The 20,194-nt window shown below is 35.1% G+C and overlaps 1 protein-coding gene across 1 annotated transcript in view; it reads left to right on the plus strand.

Moving 5' to 3' along the window:
- The first annotated feature begins 2,996 nt into the window (after positions 1-2,996).
- LOC143257500 (uncharacterized) overlaps positions 2,997-20,194 on the plus strand; it is a 136,682-nt gene continuing 119,484 nt past the window's right edge. Inside the window, 2 exon segments of the mRNA XM_076516274.1 lie at positions 2,997-3,115; positions 11,684-12,308. Of these exon segments, the coding sequence (XP_076372389.1) occupies positions 11,730-12,308 (579 nt within the window). The 5' untranslated portion in view covers positions 2,997-3,115; positions 11,684-11,729.

The raw sequence follows: 20,194 nt of genomic DNA on the forward strand, positions 1-20,194 counted from the left end.
CGGTTGCCCTGATATCGTTTTTCCATTGTAACAATGTCTTGGTGAAACTGAAGTTTTCGATGAAACGGTACGTGATGGGCAAATTTGGATGTAATTTTCGTGATGAGCAGCCAAAAATCTATACGGAACACCCAACAGTGTTCAAGAAGCAAAAACGTTGTTGTGCAGTGTGATCTGTACTAATACTCGTCGTGAACTGGTAGGTTATTGGTGCGTGAGAAATTTTTAAATGTCATAAAGACAATGATTTGAAAATTAGACTGAAAAAATGCAAGCACGCATCGTGAAAGGATGTAGTTGCGATGAAAATAGAATCCACTAAGTTCGCAGATAAAATTAAAGACACTTTCAATCGTGCGATCATTAGATTGAGTAACAAAAAACATTAAATCATATTAAGGAACTTTAGAAGGACTAAAAGGAACAGTTAAACAGCTAGTTACTCAGAAAGGAAAATAAGTAAAAAAAAACAGTAGGTGTTTCAAGCATAACTCGAAGGGACATATTACCAGGTACTTCAGGCAAAGTCCTGTTTGAAATAAGAACCCTCTGAAAGGTTACTAGGAAGAGGTAACATCTATATAATATATATATATATATATATATATATATATATATATATATATATATATGTAAAGAACCTAGCCATTAAAGCTGAGACTGTAAGAAATGAACAACTGTTATTAATCTCAGGAGGCTCAAACAAATGAAAGGATAACAAAAAACTAACCAGATATAGAAAAAAAAAAAAAAACGGGAACCAGACGGATCTATGAAACAAAGTTCAGATGAGTATAAAAGTAGACAAGAAGAACATTACTGGCGAAAAATTGGTCATCTGCTATTGAGCTCTCTAAAGCAGAAATATTGTAGTATGCCAATTAAAACTGGTTCAACAGCTACAATTGTTCTTTCCAGTTTGTTAATAAAAGTTGGAAAGTTGTGTCCAGGGGTGAAGATAGAATAGTGACTGATGAAAGAAACAGGTGGATATAAAGTTCCAACAAAAGAAAAACTGGAAATTGCCCTTACTGTAGGAAGCTTCTCTATAAGTTATTTTGTGTGAATAACTAACATTAAGGAAGAGTGCATATTGATAGCAGCTTTCACAATGAAGCATGAATGTGAGGCTAGGCTAGCTTTACATCAACATCTGCTGTAAACTTCTTAACGATGCTAGGACTACTTGTCTGGTAGCCATTTCTTATTCCATTCTTTTAAGTCACATACACGGCCTTTTTCTTGCTTCCACTTTCTTTTCTTTCACACATAAAGTGTTTTTGATTAGGTGTAATACGCAGTAGTTTCTCACTTTGGTAAATAGACTATACTATTTCCTAAGACCTCTAGAGCTCAGTTGTAATATATTTTAATTGTACGAGATTAATTTTGAAGCTTTTTTAAAATGCTAATCCGAGGCATTCAGTCTGAAGCATAACCCACGTTTACATCTGTAAAAAATAATTGAAGGTAATAATATGAAGTCTAACACGATATGGTATCACGGCTGATGACAAACTTTCGAATATAATATACAGTATATTGTCAGTAATGTTGTCAACCAAGGTTTGAAAGTTAGTGTGTGTCACTTCAGTAAACGCTGTCATGTAAAGAACACCAACCACAATAATACTGTCAACCAGTGTTTGAAAATGTATGATATCAGTGTTGTTTTTTTGTTTTGTTGTTGTTATTTTTTTTGTATTACGCACAAAGATACACAAAGAGGCATCTATGCCCCGCTCAGCACGGGTATTGAAACCCAGTTTCTAGCAGTTTAAGTCCGCATAATATCAATGTGCAACTAGAGGGCGTCACATCAGTGAATGTGATGATATTAAGCAAGAAAGGAAGAGCCGTTACGTCCGCTTTGATCTTTCTTTTTTTCTGACCGTCATGCAAGTAGGGAAATAAATATCGTTTGTTTGTTCTGAAGTTAAGCGCAAAGCTACACAATGGGCTATCTGTGCTCTGCCCACTACGGGTATGGAAACCTGGTTTCTAACGTTGTATGTCCGCAGCCATGCTGGTGTGCCACTGGGTAAGGGGGCCAAAATTTAAAACAATTTTTACTCAGAAAATGAATGTGCCACTACTGGGATTAATAAGTTTTATATCATGGGTATATTTTGACAATTGATTTGTTCGCTTAATAAGGATAACCTACGTTACTTACACAGAAACAAAGTATAGGATAATTTGTTTTCTCAAAACTGGAATGCCAATATGAAAGTCATCAGATCGCTATGATAAGTAAACTGAATAATTATTTACGATCTGAATTATGCGTAAACATACATTTTAAAAGAGGGAACACGTGGTATCGTCTGCTTTACAAATCTCCGCTTTTTGTTTTGAATTTCGCGCAAAGCTACACGAGAGCTATCTGTGCTAGCCGTCCATAATTTTGCAATGTAAGACTAGAGGGAAGATAGCTAGTCATCACCACCCATCTACTCTTTTACCAACGAATAGTGGGATTGACCATCACATTATAAAGCCTCCATGGCTGAAAGGGTAAGCATGTTTTGTGTAACTGGGATTCGAACCCGCGACCCTCAGATTATGAGCGAAGTGCCTTAACCACCTGGCCATACGGGCTCACACTTTTAATTCACAAAAAAGTAAAAAAGCTATTTTATTTCTTCATTCTATGCTTTTCTTCAGTGTGTAACTTAATGAAGCTATTATTTTTCATTGTGTTTAATTCAAGATGATTGAATGGTTCTATCACTGTATTTTGTAAGAGAAGACTTGATGGATTCAGATTTTAATTTATTAATTATAATAATCGCAGGAAGTATTTTATAAACAGGAATTAGATTATGGTTTAATAACATTTCCACTGGTATGTTTTTTTTTTTAAATTATTAAACGGCATAAACTATTGCAGAAAACATTGAAATTTCGCGCAGACTTATGTTGGCACAGAATTTACCAAACAGATTGTGCCAAAAATAAACTGCTGATTCGTTCCATACAGATTGCTGGGGTCTTTTGACTCGTGCAAGAAAAACTCAGAGTGAAGTACAGAAGTTTAGAGAGGGTAGGAGTTGGATTGTTCCTTTTGATCCCTTCTAGTTAGCTTCCATTTAACAGTCCAATACTGAAAGCGGTAAGTTAAACGATTGTAAGTATCATTTGATAAGTAAAAACAAGAAAAAATTGAGAATATGGTGATAGAAGTGGAAGAAGAAGCTGTTTGATTAACAGTGCTTTTATTTTCAAGGACATACGAGAAAAATAATGTAAGAGTGTCTCTTTTCTTATAATAAGGGCTATCTGCTGGGTTCACCGAGAGGAATCAAACCCCACATTTTAATATTGTAAATCACTGTGCGCGTGGATTTTGAATAAATATTTGTAGTTTTTTTTTATTTCATGTTTTAATCTTCATCTATTTTAGTCTCTCTAAACATTCGTGCTGTATATACATCAGAACACAAATGCTCTATCTTTCTGCAAGCTCCAGTACTAGGACACTGATTTTGATGGTTTGTTTCAGACATTAGCTCAAAACTGAGTAAGCGATATCCACGACAGAAGTCCCTAGTTTTGAACCGATAAACAGCACCCTTTGCCTACTCTAATACTATACTGGGATTTTAATGTCATTCTTGTAACGCACCATAACTCCACAATATGGAGCATGATTTTATAGCAAGGTACGTGAACCACGGAAATCGTATTCACAGTCCGGCATGCTGACAAACAGGACACACCTGTCGCCTTTAGTAACGTGTGAAACCATCGCTAGTCTACTACAAAATTAATAAGTGTAAAACCTTATTATCGCCGTAACTTCCTTATAATATTTATCTTTGTCATAAATACGCCACTTTCTAACACCCTCTTTATAAACAAATGCTGAATGTCCATCTTATGATGGTAAATAATGATTAATTCTTTTTCTCAAAATTGTATCTAAATAAATATTCCATTAACATGTTTTATAAAAATTGATAATAATCTAGTAACAATATAGATATGGGAAATGACTATCCTATTTCTAGTATTTCACGAAAACAACGTTTTTAATTGTATATTTGATCATCTCCTTTAGCCCTTCGACTCGTAATCTGAGGGTCGCGGGTTCGAATCCCTGTCACACCAAATTTGCTCCGAGTAAAAGAGTACTCCAAAAGTTGAGGGTGGGTGGTGATGAGTAGCTGCCTTCCCTCTAGTCTTACATTGCAAAATTAGGAACAGTTAGCGCAGATAACCCTCGTGTAGCTTTGAGCGAAATTCAAAACAAAACAAAAAAACCTTTAACTCTCCAGTGGCACAGCGGTACGTCTGCGGACTCACACCACTAGAAACCTTGTGTCGATATCTACGATGGGCAAAGCCTAGAGAGCCCCTTGTATAGCTTTGCGATTAATTCCAAACGAACAAATAAAAAAATCTCCTTTAAGTATTGATTGATTAGCGTTTTAGCTTTTGTGTGCTTTTTTAAGTGGTGTTGAAACGACGAAAATTATTATACATTGAAATACGCGAAAAATGAACTTTTAAAGACGTATTCCTACTTGGCCAACTGTATGACCCTGCAAATAATTAATTGTGATAACAAAAGTAGTGCATTTTATTTTGAATTTCGAGGTTCTTCTATTAATCTGTCTTCCTGGTTTTAGCTCTGCTAGCATGCTGAGCTAAATAAGTGTGGTTTAATTAGGGTATTTTAAAAATTGAAATGTGCTGCGGGTAAAACAAAATTGTAGCCGAAGGTTCCATCTAGATAAAATTTGGTTATGTTACATCAATACGTTTTCGTGAGACTAAACAGACGTAATGGGGAATTGTACCCAATGATTATGATTTTTGAGAGTCAGAAAACTGGGATGTTTGTTTAATTATTAAGGTTTCAAATACAATACAGAGAAGACCAAGCATATTGTGATTTTATTGCTCATCACAATATCTACAAACCTTAAATCTAATTATATACCCAAAGTAGCGCATTGTCCATTTTGTATATAGATATATAGTTGGAAGAATCATAAAAAAGAGAAAATTGATTGTCGCGACAGAAAGCGCCGTTGTTTGGTGGAAGTTGTATGTCGGTTTGTGTTGTAATGGCCAACATATCAACGTGACAAACGAACGGCTTTTCTTCCTTATACAGTAGATTTACTCTAGGAAGATGTGAAAGAGCAAACCACAGGCAGTAACGCTAAAATTCTTATCCTTGCAAACAGTCAGAACTTCAAATTGGATTTCCTGGAAGATGATTCACAGTTTCGGTTGTTAAAGAGCGATGATTTCATTGACTTCATCATCAGTTACTGTTAAAAGTTAAACATTTTTTTAAAATGTACACAGAATTTCCCCATTCTCGAAAGAAAAAATAATTTATGTGACAAAACTGTACTTTACTTTAAATGGTAAATATGACCATGCCTGGTTATGACACTTGTTATGTACTTGTGAAAAGTTTCATTTACATATCGTTTATATGCCTTCCGTTTTCTGGTTCATAGAACATAACTTTAGTTCACTTAGGAAAATCCTGGCTTTTTTGTTTAATTATTAAAGTTTAAAATACTTATTAAGACAAAACTGGGCTTTTAAGAAAAATCCTTGACACTCGTGTAATGTTCCATGATAAAAAAAACTCACAGTTGCTTCTAAAAAACAATTATTTTATACACAATTCTAAAAATAAGGTAGTTTCTAGTCTCAAAAATACAATAACTTACTACACAAAATTAAAATAACTTAAAAAAACAACAAACAAAAACGATGAGACTAGGAAACACTCATACTTTGTTTTTGAATTTCGCACAAAGTTACTCGAGGACCAACTGCGCTAGCCGTCCTTAATTTAGCAGTGTAAGATTACAGGAAAGGCAGCTAGTCATCACCACCCACCGCCAACTCTTGGGCTACTCTTTTACTAACGAATAGTGGGATTGATCGTCACATTATAATGCTCCCACGGCTGAAAGGGCGAGCATGTTTGGCGCGACCGAGATGCGAACCCGCGACCCTCAGATTACGAATCACACGCCTTAACACGCTTGGCTATACCGGGCTCAACACTCATACACTCTACATGTTTCAACGTATACCAATGCGCCATCTTCATGAGTGTTAAGTGTTACAGAAGTAACCCTTATTTATACAATTACCAGACGACTAATTTACATATTAAATAATTTCACGCCACTTATTAACAACATTTTCACCAGGTCCATCATCCTTATTTAATCGTTTTTTTTAATGTGAGTTTTTTATAAATACTGGCTTTTTTGTTTAATTATTATGGTTTCAAACACTATTGTAGACAAGACCTTGCATGTTTGTTTAATTATTACGGTTTTAAACACGACTTACTGTTTACCTACATAAGACAATATAAATAATGTAACAATGGAGATAACGAATAATCCAAGTCTGATTATCTTGAACAGAATGTTTTCAAAGCAACAGTAGAATTATTATAAATTTGGGAGTAAACTCGAATGAGAAATGCTTTTAAAAACTCACGTAATGTTGACGGGAGAAGTCAGAAGCACGTATTTTTAAAACCAACTTATATTATACAGTGTGGTTAAATAACTATATATTTTTGAAGGCTAATACAAGGTACAGTGTAAAATTATTTAATTCATACCTTCTATCCAACTACAATGTTTCTCAAGGAATAATTGTATATTTGAAGAGGTTTTTATACGTCTTTCTTTGAGGCATAAGCCTCGCAGGGAGAACTGTTGTACATAGTTCATTTAATGTTTATTGAACGTATTACAATTAGGAAGTTTTTAGGGTTAGCCAGAGATATATTATTGTGTATTATTTTAGCAATTCAAGTAAGGCTTACCAAATTAAATTATAAATTATATTATCATATATATATACACACATAAATATAAATGTAAATAGATGTGTTAGTTTCTAAACCTAAAGATAGATCTAACTCCGCACAGAAAATATAGTTTCCCCTGTTGAATCTATTTTAGACTTAAGCCCATTTACTGCCTCTTTTGTAATTTTTTCGAGGGGGTGGAGAGGGAAAAGTTTAGATGATAAGAGCGTAGAAGTATCAGTTTAATTTTGTAACTTCTGAAGAACGTGATTCACGTGCAGAACTAAAGACTCGTATTCTTGCACATGTGTTTGTGTACGACTTTCCTTTGTTTGTGAATATTGGAATTATGTTAAATGCATTCATTTAACATGTTCTACTTTTTACTTTGATCGTTCAAAAATGCAAATAATATTAAACCTTAGGTTTTTCGAAGTTTTATCGATTAAATAAATTCCATAATTTTCAAAAGGTTTTTGTTTGATTAGTTGGTTGAATACAAAATTTACCAGTATAATATTTTTTGCCTTTTTTTTAACCTCAGAAATATTTAAATTGTCATGTTTAAACGTTGTAGAGTGGGATGGTGTGAACTTTTCAGGATGCCATTTTACAATTTTTGAGCGTTGTCCACATTACGTAGATTCTTTGTGCTATTAAGTTTCCGCGTCGCGCTAAACATGCTCGCCCTCCCAGCCGTGGGGGTGTATAATGTGACGGTCAATCCCACTTTTCGTTGGTAAAAGAGTAGCCCAAGAGTTGGCGGTGGGTGGTGATGACTAGCTGCCTTCCCTCTAGTCTTACACTGCTAAATTAGGGACGGCTAGCACAGATAGCCCTCGAGTAGCTTTGTGCGAAATTCCACAACAAACAAACAAACAAGCTATTAAGTTTAAAACTTTAGTAAGTTTTCCTTTGCGCGAAATTCAAAACAAACCCAACCTCGTGGTGGAAGCTTTCAGAAGGCTTGATAAGCAAAGGTGATTATTTTTATTTTTCCTGAATTCGAAAAACAAACAAACAAACCAAAACATGACGTTTTTTCCCCATATCTACCTTTATAAATATTAACATAGAAACACCTTTTAAAAGTACGATACATTTCAAAAGTATTAAACTGAATAAATGTTATTCTGTTTCAGTCACTTATTACAGTTGTCTTGTCAATGAAGAATTAACGTAAATATTTTTTACACAGGGGCTGTGACGTCTGGTTAAAGTTCTAACTATAAATCCCAGCCATATATGTTATGAGAAGCCAGAATGGATATTTTGTAATTGCAGTGACAAACTTGACTTGTACCTCGAAAATCTCAGCCATTCGTAAAACTGGCACTGCTACTAAAATGAATGACTATAAATTTAGGTTAACTTTAAGACCCTTTTGGAGCTCTCATTGCAGTGTTGGTCCCCCATATTCAGATATGAGTGTTAAGTGTTGAAGAATGTTGGCGATGTGTTATTTACTGCTCCGATCGTAAGCATGACGTTACTTTCTGTTACGCGGTGAGGGTGTAATGACAATACTGGATAAGTACTTGCTTGTTTTTGAATTTCGCGCAAAGCTACATAAGGACTGTCTGCGTTAGCCGTCCCTAATTTAGCTATGTAAGACTAGAGTGAAGGCAGCTACTCATCACCACCCACCGCCAACTCTTGGGCTACTCTTTTACCAACAAATAGTGGGATTGACCGTAACTTTATAATGCACCCACGATTGAAAGGACGAACATGTTTTGTATGACGGGGATTCGAACCCGCAACCCTCAGATTACGAGTTGAGTGCCTTTACCACGTGGCCACGAACTTGCCATAACGACATATTTACTTGTGAACTGTAGAACAGTTTTGTACCACTCGTTATTTAACCTCCTGTTTGTTTGTTTTGAATTTCGCGCAAAGCTACACCAGGGCTATCTGCTCAACCGCCTGTAATAACGTGTTATTTTATCATCTAAACAAACACAAGACCTGGGCGTGGCTTAGAGTATTCACGAAACTAGTAGGGTATATTTAGGATATCCAATCATATGTTTTCTTTATGCTATTTGCTTAAGGAAAATATTCATGAAGTCATCGAAAAACAAAACGAGAACCAACATCTGCATAAAGAAAAAGTAACCAGATTACGATAATTTAAATAACTGTTCGTTTATCTTGGAATCTTGCCAAGAGTTGTAGTCACGTGTATTTGTTGTTATTCCCAACCGATTCTCAGTGAACAGAGAAAGTTAAACAAGGAAACATAAATATGAAGTCTGAAACTTGTATTTGACGACGGTTCACATTTACTGATATTTTTTATGATAAACACGAAGAAGCGAATAAAACTGGTTTATATTTTTCAAAACGAGACAGCAAAATAATAGTTTTAAATTTGAACTTACTATCACGGAACAGTCAATTCACAATAATTTATATACTACGTTTATAATGCAAGTTTAAAGGTTCCTGTTTAAAACATGATAACCAAATTCAAGAAAAGTACAAGACAACACCAATCAACTGCCTTAATTAATATATTTATACGATATAATGTTTGATGAGTACAGCCTTGTAACTCATGCACTCTTAACACTATCCCTATTTGAAGGTTCTTTGATAGGACAGAGGTAAGTTTATGGACTTGCAACGATAAAATCAGGGGTTCGATATCCTTCGATGAATATAGTAGATAGCCCAATGTGGCTTTATTTTATAACAATTTTATTTAAATTAATTAAGCTACTGACCCTAGAGTTATATTTTTGATATTATTTTGTTCCATATTATACTTAAAATATAATAAAGTCAATGTTTTTTTAAGAATAGGTTTGCTATATATTCTAGAACAAACTGAGAGGAGGACTTGATAATACGAAATGTATTCGTCTACATTCTCCATGAACTAGGACTTCAAAACAATCTCTGATACTCTTTGAAAATGATTGTTATACATTTATTAATGAGGTTGTTTTTAAAAGTTGGCCAATTGACTAAAATGTCTCACGTTTTTATGCATACAAATAATATTTGACCGGCATGGCCACTTGGTTAGGGGCGCTCGACTCCTAAGTTGAGGGCCGTGGGTTCGAATCCTTATCACACCAGACATGATCGCCCCTTCAGTTATGGGGCGTTATAATGTGTTGATCAATCTCACTATTGGTTGGTAAAAGAGTAGCCCATGAGTTGGTGGTGGGTAGTGATGACTAGGTGCCTTCACTCTAGTCTAACAGCGCTAAATTATGGACGGCTGGGGCAGATATCCCTCGTGTAGCTTTGCGCGAAATTCAAAAAACAAACAATATTCATATCTAAAGAAAAGCAAGTTAAGATAATGAACAAAGCAAGCCAAAATATTTTAATACATAAAGAACTGTATTAGTGAGTAATGTACATTATTTTTTTATTTGTTAATTGTAAACCAAGAGGGGGCCTGGCATGACCAAGCGCGTAAGGCGTACGACTCGTAATCCGAGGGTCGTGGGTTCGCGCCCGCGTCGCGCTAAACATGCTCGCCCTCCCAGCCGTGGGTGTGTATAATGTTACGGTCAATCCCACTATTCGTTGGTAAAAGAGTAGCCCAAGAGTTGGCGGTGGGTGGTGATGACTAGCTGCTTTCCCTCTAGTCTTACACTGCTAAATTAGGGACGGCTAGCACAGATAGCCCTCGAGTAGCTTTGTGCGAAATTCCAAAACAAACTTACCAAACAAAATTGTAAACCAAGATAAATGTGTTAAAGTAAGAAACGATGGTTACAATTTGGTGAGAGTAACTGAACATTGACATTATGATATTAAAAACTGGTGATAAAAATAAGCTTGCTAGATCAACACATCAAAGAAACTATCATTAGTTTAACCGAATTTACATAATATATTGACTAGGGCCACTTCAATCATTTTAAAACAATAACAAATGCTTTAAAACACCGAATCATTAGTTGGGTACCCTCGCGAGTAACGGTATTTTCGGTCGTAATCCCAATAATATCGAAAGAGATTCGACTACGAAGAATTAGGTTATACATAAATACACTAAATTAACAATATGAAATGATCTTCATAATAGAAAAATATTTTATATTATTATAAACACTATATAAGCAATTCTAATATAACTAGTCAGAGAGATTTAATATTCTTAAGGGTTAAATTTAGTATGACATACCCTTAAATAACGTAATCAGAAACACGAAAATAATACCGTAAGTATAAAAAAAATGTCCACTTATAAAACGTGAAGCACCCATCACCTGCTAGTGAACGATCCACTCAGGTAAACAACACAAGAAAGTCGTATGAAAATCCACGTGTTTTTTTTACCATCGACACAGTTAAACAACAAAAGAAAAATGTAGGATAAACTTGCAGATACGGAGACATATGTTAAACATAAACAATTTAAACCTTTTCCATTTAATCATGGGGAAGCCCCTATATCTTCAAACGAAACACGTTATTAAATTTTAGAAACTTTTCCCACATTGTTTTTTTTTTTTTTATAAAATATATGTAGCTAGAGATCTAATAATCATTATGCTCTCATGATATAATTCTTTAGACCTACAGTTCCCATACAATAATAAAGATGAACTTCAAACTGGTAAAATACAATTTCTCGAACATTTCTAGTTGTGCTGAGAAGTAGCTTATTATAGATTTGTTTGTTTTTGAATTTCGCACAAAGCTACACCAGGGCTATTTACGCTAGCCGTCCCTAATTAGGAGTCGAGTGCCTTAACCACCTAGCCATTCTGGCCCAGGCGTTAAGAGAGTTTTATTCAAGATTTTTGTTTGGAAAATTTCGTTGACATTCCAGAATAACTAAAAACAACAGATTAGTAGGTAGTGTTTAGTCTGAACAGTTTTTTTTTTTTTTTTTTTTTACAGAATAACATATCTTATTTTAGCTGTTGATCAAGTCCTCCGACCGACAATGAACTCAATCACTTCGACTCCATACGAACGACATTCCGCTGATGCCGACCTCTGCAGTTCATCTTCCGTCAGAGAAAAACAAAAGAAACAAGGTGCTCCTAGAGATAAAGGAGAAAATTCCGACAGAAAACGAATACAGTGTCATCAGAAAGTTGAACAGGCGGCAAATGAAATAAAAAGTGAACATGAAAGAAGTTCCGACATTGTTCGCCAAAGGGACATTCTTGTGAAACATTTTGAAAAAGAGCTTCAAAGATTGATGCGCGAGAAAGAAGAGGGGATTCGAAAAGCCCAGAGTGAAACTCGCCGTCTTCGAGAGGAACTCACTGCGCAGGTTCGAGATGCCGAACGTAGGGCTGGTCATCGCGCACAAGATGGCGCTAACCAAGGGGACACCAAACGATTGATTCAAGAGGTATACGACCTGCGAGAGGTGAAGCGCCGTCTGGAGGAAAATCTGAAAGATGCGATGGAAGCAGATCGTCGAAAAGCAAGTGATCTCAGACGAGTTCACGAGAAGTATGATTCGAAAATGAGAAAAATCCGGAAAGAATCAGAAGGGGAAGTAAGAAAGCTGGTAAGTTGTGTTCATACACTTGATACATGCAGGCAAATTGGAATTGGTTGTTTCATGTGAAGGACGAAAACAAAATTAAAAATGTTTGCTAAACATATTTTCATTTCAATATTCAAATGGTTTGATTAAAGATAATAATACTGATCGTCAGGTACAATAAAAGTTTAATTTACATCTGTAAGTTTACTTAAAAATGGGTAAGTACACAATCTGTTTTTGGTTTTTTTCGACAGTTAGTAAACCAAATATATTTTAGTTCACTTCGAAAGCTCCAAAGTTATTATATTTGTCGTGATCTGTTCATTCGTGTTTAGCTTATGCGATGCATTGTGAATGAATAACCGAGATTCTCATAAAGTGTTAACATTTTCTAGATGTTCTTCTACAAGTTTTTTTTTCCCCTCTCGAAGCAAGAATATATCGTTCAATTATAGCACCCTTTGGAAAGTGTCCCCTTTCTTTTCTCGTAAATCCTTCTTACCTAAATACAGAGGTTGAATATATTATATCAAAACGAATATAAAGCTACACCACGTAGTTACAATACATGTTGCCCCTCATGGCCATGCTCCATCTAACGAATGGTCATTTTCAACGTAATTTCCATCGTAACAAACTTCATCGTAAATCGGACATGTCCAAAACACATCATTTTTCTCTATTTCTTTTCCGTAATTCGAAGGCGACAGTTTGCCAGCGCATCATCACACAGAAATCTATATAGACTTAGTCTGGCAACCTAACTTGTACGTCTTCGTATGGAATACCTTTCATTTCTGTTTCATTCTCTAGCCACAACGATAGAACTGATATGTTACAGAAACAACTTGTGTTACTTTTATAGAGGGAAATCGTTTTTGTTTGTATTGAATAATATTGCCTAAAGACATGGACGGTTATTACCTCTGACCTATCTATTCGTGAATTCTCACCTGTAACAAAATTACAGGTGGAGCACGAATTTGCTCCAAGTCTCTTACTTTATGGATCTGATACTCCAAATTAATCCATATATTTATGTTTTTCATTACCATTAAACGTAAGATATGCCACTGTGTTAAAAATTCCAAATCCTCGATTTGAATGTACGAATATTTTACGTCGGAAATGACTGTTGTATACCCTTCTCAAAACTAACAACTTTCGATGGCATCACAGAACCTGCGAAACGTCAAACGTTTCAAAATATAGTTGATTTATGCCGTTCCTCCGCCACATTATATTGACTGAAGTGTCACCACTACAATTCGCTATTTACTCTATTCTGAACACAGTGTCACCACTACCATTCGCTATTTACTCCATTCTGAACATAGTGTCATCATTACCATTCGCTATTTACTCCATTCTGAACATAGTGTCACCACTACCATTCGCTATATACTCAATTCTGAACATAGTGTCACCACTACCATTCGCTATATACTCAATTCTGAACATAGTGTCACCACTACCATTCGCTATTTACTCCATTCTGATGATAGTGTCACCACTATCATTCGCTATTTACTCCATTCTGAAAATAGTGTCATCATTACAATTCGCTATTTACTCCATTCTGAACATAGTGTCACCACTACCATTCGTTATATACTCAATTCTGAACATAGTGTCACCACTACCATTCGCTATTTACTCCATTCTGAACATAGTGTCACCACTACCATTCGCTATTTACTCCATCATTCTGAACACAGTGTCACCACTACCATTCGCTATTTACTCCATCATTCTGAACACAGTGTCATCATTACCATTCGCTATTTACTCCATTCTGATGATAGTGTCACCACTACCATTCGCTATTTACTCCATTCTGAACATAGTTTCATTATTACCATTCGCTATTTACTCCATTCTGAACGGCTCAGCATGGCTGGCGTGTTAAGGCTTGCGACTCGTACTCTGAGGGTCGTGGGTTCGAATCCCAGTCGCACCAAACATGCTCGCCCTTCCACTCGTTGGGGCGTTATAAAGTAATGGTCAATCCCACTATTTGTTGGTAAAGAGTAGCCCAAGAGTTGGCGGTGAGTGGTGATGACTAGCTGCCTTCCCTCTAGTTTTACACTGCTAAATTAGGGACGGTAATCGCAGATAGTCCTATTAAAAAAAATTTCGAGGATCGTTTGAAATACTATGAAAACAACACACTGAACTGACTTTTTCATAAATCAAACATGTTTTATGTAAGGTTTATGGTCTCCTCCTCTCCCACGTTACTCAGCGGTAAGATAAAGTTAAGGAATTTGATACAAAAGAAACAGATGAGGTATGTGCGACGTCAGTCTTACAATTATTAAGTGCAGTAGATATTGTTATTAGGAAACTTTATTCTAAGAGACCTGTACAAATTATGCTTTAAAATATTTATACCTCATATTCTCTACATTAGAAAAAGAAACCATACAAGGCCGAAGGTCACTATTAACTAGCTAAACATGACAAATCACAACATGTCCTCCAGAATCCACCAGGATACTATAAAGATTTGCAACATATTATGTATTATGACTGAAGACGAAATACTTTTTCAACGTCGTACTTTACGCTTGTTTTAAGGAGCAGATTGGGGGCCTAAAACGTCCCAGACAATACTGAAAAAAATCAGGATAAAATATAGGATAAGATATGTAAAACAGGTTAGTCAGTAGCACCAGGATCGTATAACCAGGTTATCCCCTCACTGGTCCATGTGTCAACAGCCCACCAGGATTTTGCACAGTGTCCCGGTGCTTTGCTCGTGTCTTTTTATAACAGGCACTTGCCGTCCATTCAGTTTACTTATCAACTCATTATTTCCTTTTCAGAATGGATTTGGTAACTTGACGTTATTTCTATTGGTATTTTCTTGGTCATCGTTTAGTTAAGGGTCGATACTGGAGTTAGAACTGACCATAACTTCGTGTCAAAAACAAAACAAAGGTCATGTGAATTACGTAAGAAACAGGATAAACAATTCTTTACCGTTTATGTACATAATTATAAACAAAAACTAGATTTTATATAAACATACACAAAATTATTATTCTACTATTTTCTGACCAACAAAACTAAGAAAGCTCAAAGCAGTGAGCCCTTTAAAAATAAAACCGAAAGTTACAGTTAATTTAAGGTTGTTATTGAGATGAAAATATTTAAAATGAACTAAAATAATCATGAAGTGGCTTGGAGCTGAAAGAGTCGATAGAAATCTATCAGCAGATGATATTTGATAACATAAGATTACTTCTAAGTTTAAACCGCAATTTATACAAAACAATAATTTGCTTTAATTAGAATTAAACGTTGGTGCAGAAAGGTGGTAATAGATGGCGCTAAAATGTCGTATAACAAATACTTTGTATTACAGTTGGTTATCGCAGTCCAATGGCTGATGCGCAGAATTGTAAAAGCCGTAATCTACTACAGTTAGGCAAGATTAGTTGATAAAACAATTATTTTTTGCGCGAGTATTCTAGACGTTTTCGTCTTTTATCGTATTTTGTACAAATTCATTATCGATAGTAAATTCAATGTTAAAGGGTTTACTTTTTTCAAATTGATGGTATACTGCAATACCGTATATTGTATCCAGTAACAGTTTCAGATAAACAACATTAAGAATGTACCTCGATCATCCAAAATTCCCGGTTTCATTTCATACTGGACAGCTTTGGGACGTTGTCTGAAAAACTGAAAGAACACACACTCAAAATATCACAACACATGTAGTTGCTTTACTAAAAGACAGGTTCTACGCCATTACATGTGAACCCAAGGTTGGTTGGTGGTTAATTTATGTTTTTGTTTACTTGTTTTATGCTAAGCACAAAACTACACAATGGACTAGCTGTGATGTGCCAACAACGGTTATTGAAACCCAGTTTTTAGCATTATAAGCCTTTAGACTTACCGCTGAGAGTCCAGACTGAGATGTGATTAAAGCCAAATATGGGCCCATTCTCTTCTTAATTAAGAGCGGGAGCCCGGCATGGCCAGGTGGTTAGAGTGCTCGACTCGTAATCTGAGGGTCTTAGGTTTGAATTACCCTCACACAGAACATGCTCACACTTTTACCCATGGAGGCGTTACAAAAGTACTGTCAACCCCACTATTTATTGGTAAAAGAGTTGGCGGTGGGTTGTGATTACTAGCTGCCTTCCTTCTAGTCTTACACTGCTAGATTAGCGACGGCTAGCGCAGATAGCCTTCGTGTAGCTTTGCACGAAATTAAAAACAAAATTTGGTAAGTATGGTTAAGTCTGATTTGATCATGGAATTAGTAAAATATTGTGTGTGTATATATATATATAAGGAAAGTTTACTATTCTCAGAATGCCCTAAATTGTCACTACATCCGTCTTCCACATAAGGTTTTTCGCATTTTCTCGCCATTGGTGTTTGGTTCTTGTAGACCTAAAAGGATCAGGTGCAAATGAACTTTTCCTGCCCCCTAGTAGATGGTAAACGTCTCAGAAGAATTTTAATTTAAATACTACATGAGTTTCAGAATATCCCGCATTTACTCTGATCCACTTTTAGGGTATCCAAATAAGAAGTGAAAGGTAATGTCAGAGTTATTGGTCAGAGAGAAAGCAATCAATCAACACCACCAGCCCAAATTCTTCGGCTCTGAAAACAGTAAAAGTAAACTTAATTTGTGCACGATATCTTCTTGAATTGTAAACTAATTCTATGACATTTCTAAAAATATATATAAAATTAAAGGAAATAAACTATCCTTTCCACAAGCAACCTTTATCGTCTCCAGAACATCTCTTGGTATCTTAATATTATTATATCATATTTACAACAACAAAGTAAACTAAATCTAACACCTTCGGGATATATCCAAGTACTTTAACCTGATTCAATTCTGTTTCCTGCAAAAGGCAAAGAAAATACTTAGAGTCTCTACGAAACATTCTTAGAACATCTTCGATAAAATATTAAATGATGTTTATAAGAAATAATGGAATACAAATTAGTCCGAATCTGCTTAGGTATTATTTGGTTTTTGGAAAACAAACGTTTGAATTGTGATCTCTGTGATCTTTTATTTATTTAGTTATATGTGGATAGATTATGTGCACAGATAGAGATATCCACAGGTAAGTGTATTAAGCAGAAGTATATGTTAGGCTAGTTGTGTATGCTTGTACTGTATGGTGAAATTAACATTTTGAAAGTTTCAGTGAAATGTTAATTACTACCAAAAAGGTGTTCCCCAAATTTTCTTTACTATTTTGATTTTCACTCATGATAGTTTTAAGGAAAGGCTATTGTGGTGAAGCTTTGGTTTGTTTTGAATTTCGCGCAAAGCTACACGAGGGCTATCTGCGCTAGCCGTCCCCAATTTAGCAATGTAAGACTAGAGGGAAGGCGGTTAGTCATCACCACCCACCGCCCACTCTTGGGCTACTCTTTTACCAACGAATAGTGAGATTGATCGTCACATTATAACGTCCCCACGGCTGAAAGGGCGAGCATGTTTGGTGTGACGAGGATTCGAACCCATGACCCTCGGGTTACGAGTCGAGTGCCTGGTCATACCGGGCCTCTTATGGTGAATAATTCGTCTGTTATCTTCATTTTGTTAAAGTACAGAGTGCAGTATTTTCAGATATATATTTACCCAGAACGAGACTTTCTTTTAATATTTCTTGATGATTTGAACTTTAATTTTTAGTTTATTCACACAGATGAATGTTATTTAATTCACAATCTAACTGTCACATAGACAGACATAATTCACAGTGTAACTGTCACGTAGACACACATAATTCACGCAATATTATAAAAACTGTCAAATTCTTACGCCAATTCTCGTGCTTGCTTAGTGACTCTGATACTAAAACTTCTCAAATTATCATACTAACTAAATAACGAACTAAAATGGAACTAAATACCCTATATTCAGCGTCTTCACGTTTGCTGTGGATAAGTCAATTATTTTCGAAGAACATGGATCCAGGACAATGTCTCATCGGAGCAAAAATTACAGTAATACATTAGATGTTTTTATTGTTTTATTTCATCATTAAATTTAACATTACACAAAAACAATGATTATATATTATTACAGGATATGTCATATATAGTAACATTATATATATTACAGCACACGTTACAATATATAATAGCACATAGTTTATCACGAGCAGAGTCAGTTGATAATCCAGTTCATAGTGTTAATTTAGAATCTAATAGTGTGTCCAACACCACGCAGGAACTTAATCGTCACATTTTTTTGTTTTGTGTTCAGACAAAACAAATCGAACAAGTATATATCATTTCTTAAAAATTTTAGTCTCTTATATTCGATTGAAAAACGTGTTTGACAATTAATTGTTTTACTGAAACAGAACAATTTATTTCTAATGAGACGTCAATTTCATGCAACAAAGAGTAATTTCTCATCTTGAAAAATACAAGTTGTAATTACTAAATTACGTATTTAATTACATTCAAGGTGTCTTAAAAAGTAATATAAATAAATAAAAAGGATATGGGTGAGACATTGTCCGTATCCTGAAGTACATAGGACAAGCAGCAGATAAAGGTACGTGTTTGTTTAGGTTTCTGAGAGTGTGTAAACTAAACTGTGTACGTTTAAGTAAATTCCTATAAATACTATGAAGCTGAGAACTATAACAGTATTATAACAATTAACAATTTTAAAGGAGTTTGACATTATTTTGACGATGAATAGGGGTGAACACTTTAAAAGAGGGAGTTATGTCAGTCAGTGTGTTGACGATAAATAGAAGTGAGCACTTTAATAAAGAGAATATTTATGTTAACTACAGATGGGAGTTACTATATTATAATAAAGGGGTTTATGTCAGTATATTTACGATAAACAGAAAAAAATGGAGTTCATAATAACGAGAAACCCACTTGGAGTAAAAATGTATTCTAAAGACGGCTGGTATGGGTATTAAAATTTAATTAAAATAATGTACAGAACAACGTTTCAATCTTAAAAAAAAAAACACGTTGTTCTGTACTTTATCTGAATTAAAGTTTTAATACCCATACCAGCCGTCTTTAGAATACAAAAATGGATTTACATCATGATGACGTTATTTAAAAAAAATATATATATCTCTGTGTTTTGCTATAACGTTTAGAACGCTTTGGCTTAAAACTTATATGCCTGTTTATTAAAAAAAATAATCAGGTTTTTTACAAGCAATGTGGTAGACAAAGGGAAAAGGCTGAGTAGTGGAAGGTATGTTAATGTCTTGTCGTTGCTCCCGTAAACAATAACTTTATGAAAAAACATTATTACGGTTAATTTTAAGGGGAATATTTACAATGCTAATGAAACTATCAATGAGAAAAATTAAATTTTATATTACTGTGCATCTTCTCTGTGCGTGATTATTAAAACATGAAACACAGCCTCAACATTATAAATACCGCACACGAGGTATAGGCACGCAACATGGCCAATTATATAATATTTCGCAACTATTGTACCTGGTACTGCGCAGCCGCAGCAACAAATTGCCTCGAATATTTACACTTGGAAAACTATCAACTCATGCGCATTAGTGAATATATGGTGTAGGGGAATGGAACTTAAATTCCTGTTCACTCTTGCAGAAAATTGTGTCACAGAACATGGCCTTATTTGACTAGTTAAACGCACAGAATATTAACAATTATTTTATTTTGCTTGACATTAGTCTATCTTTCTTAATTTTCACTATCAGCGACGCAAATGTATGATGTCATGTCTTTTGTTAGAAAGCAGACCTTCCGATCTGGCAGAAAAAAAACGTTATTATCCACTTTTAACCAAATCACTGACCTTTTGTTCGGTTTTTGCTGCCGCGAACCGGAAACCCTACAATTAACAAGAAAAAAAAATCAAAGTTAAAAGTTGCTCTGGGGTTTTC

Source organism: Tachypleus tridentatus, chromosome 7 (genome assembly GCF_004210375.1).
Source record: "Tachypleus tridentatus isolate NWPU-2018 chromosome 7, ASM421037v1, whole genome shotgun sequence".
Taxonomy (NCBI): Eukaryota; Metazoa; Arthropoda; class Merostomata; order Xiphosura; family Limulidae; genus Tachypleus; species Tachypleus tridentatus.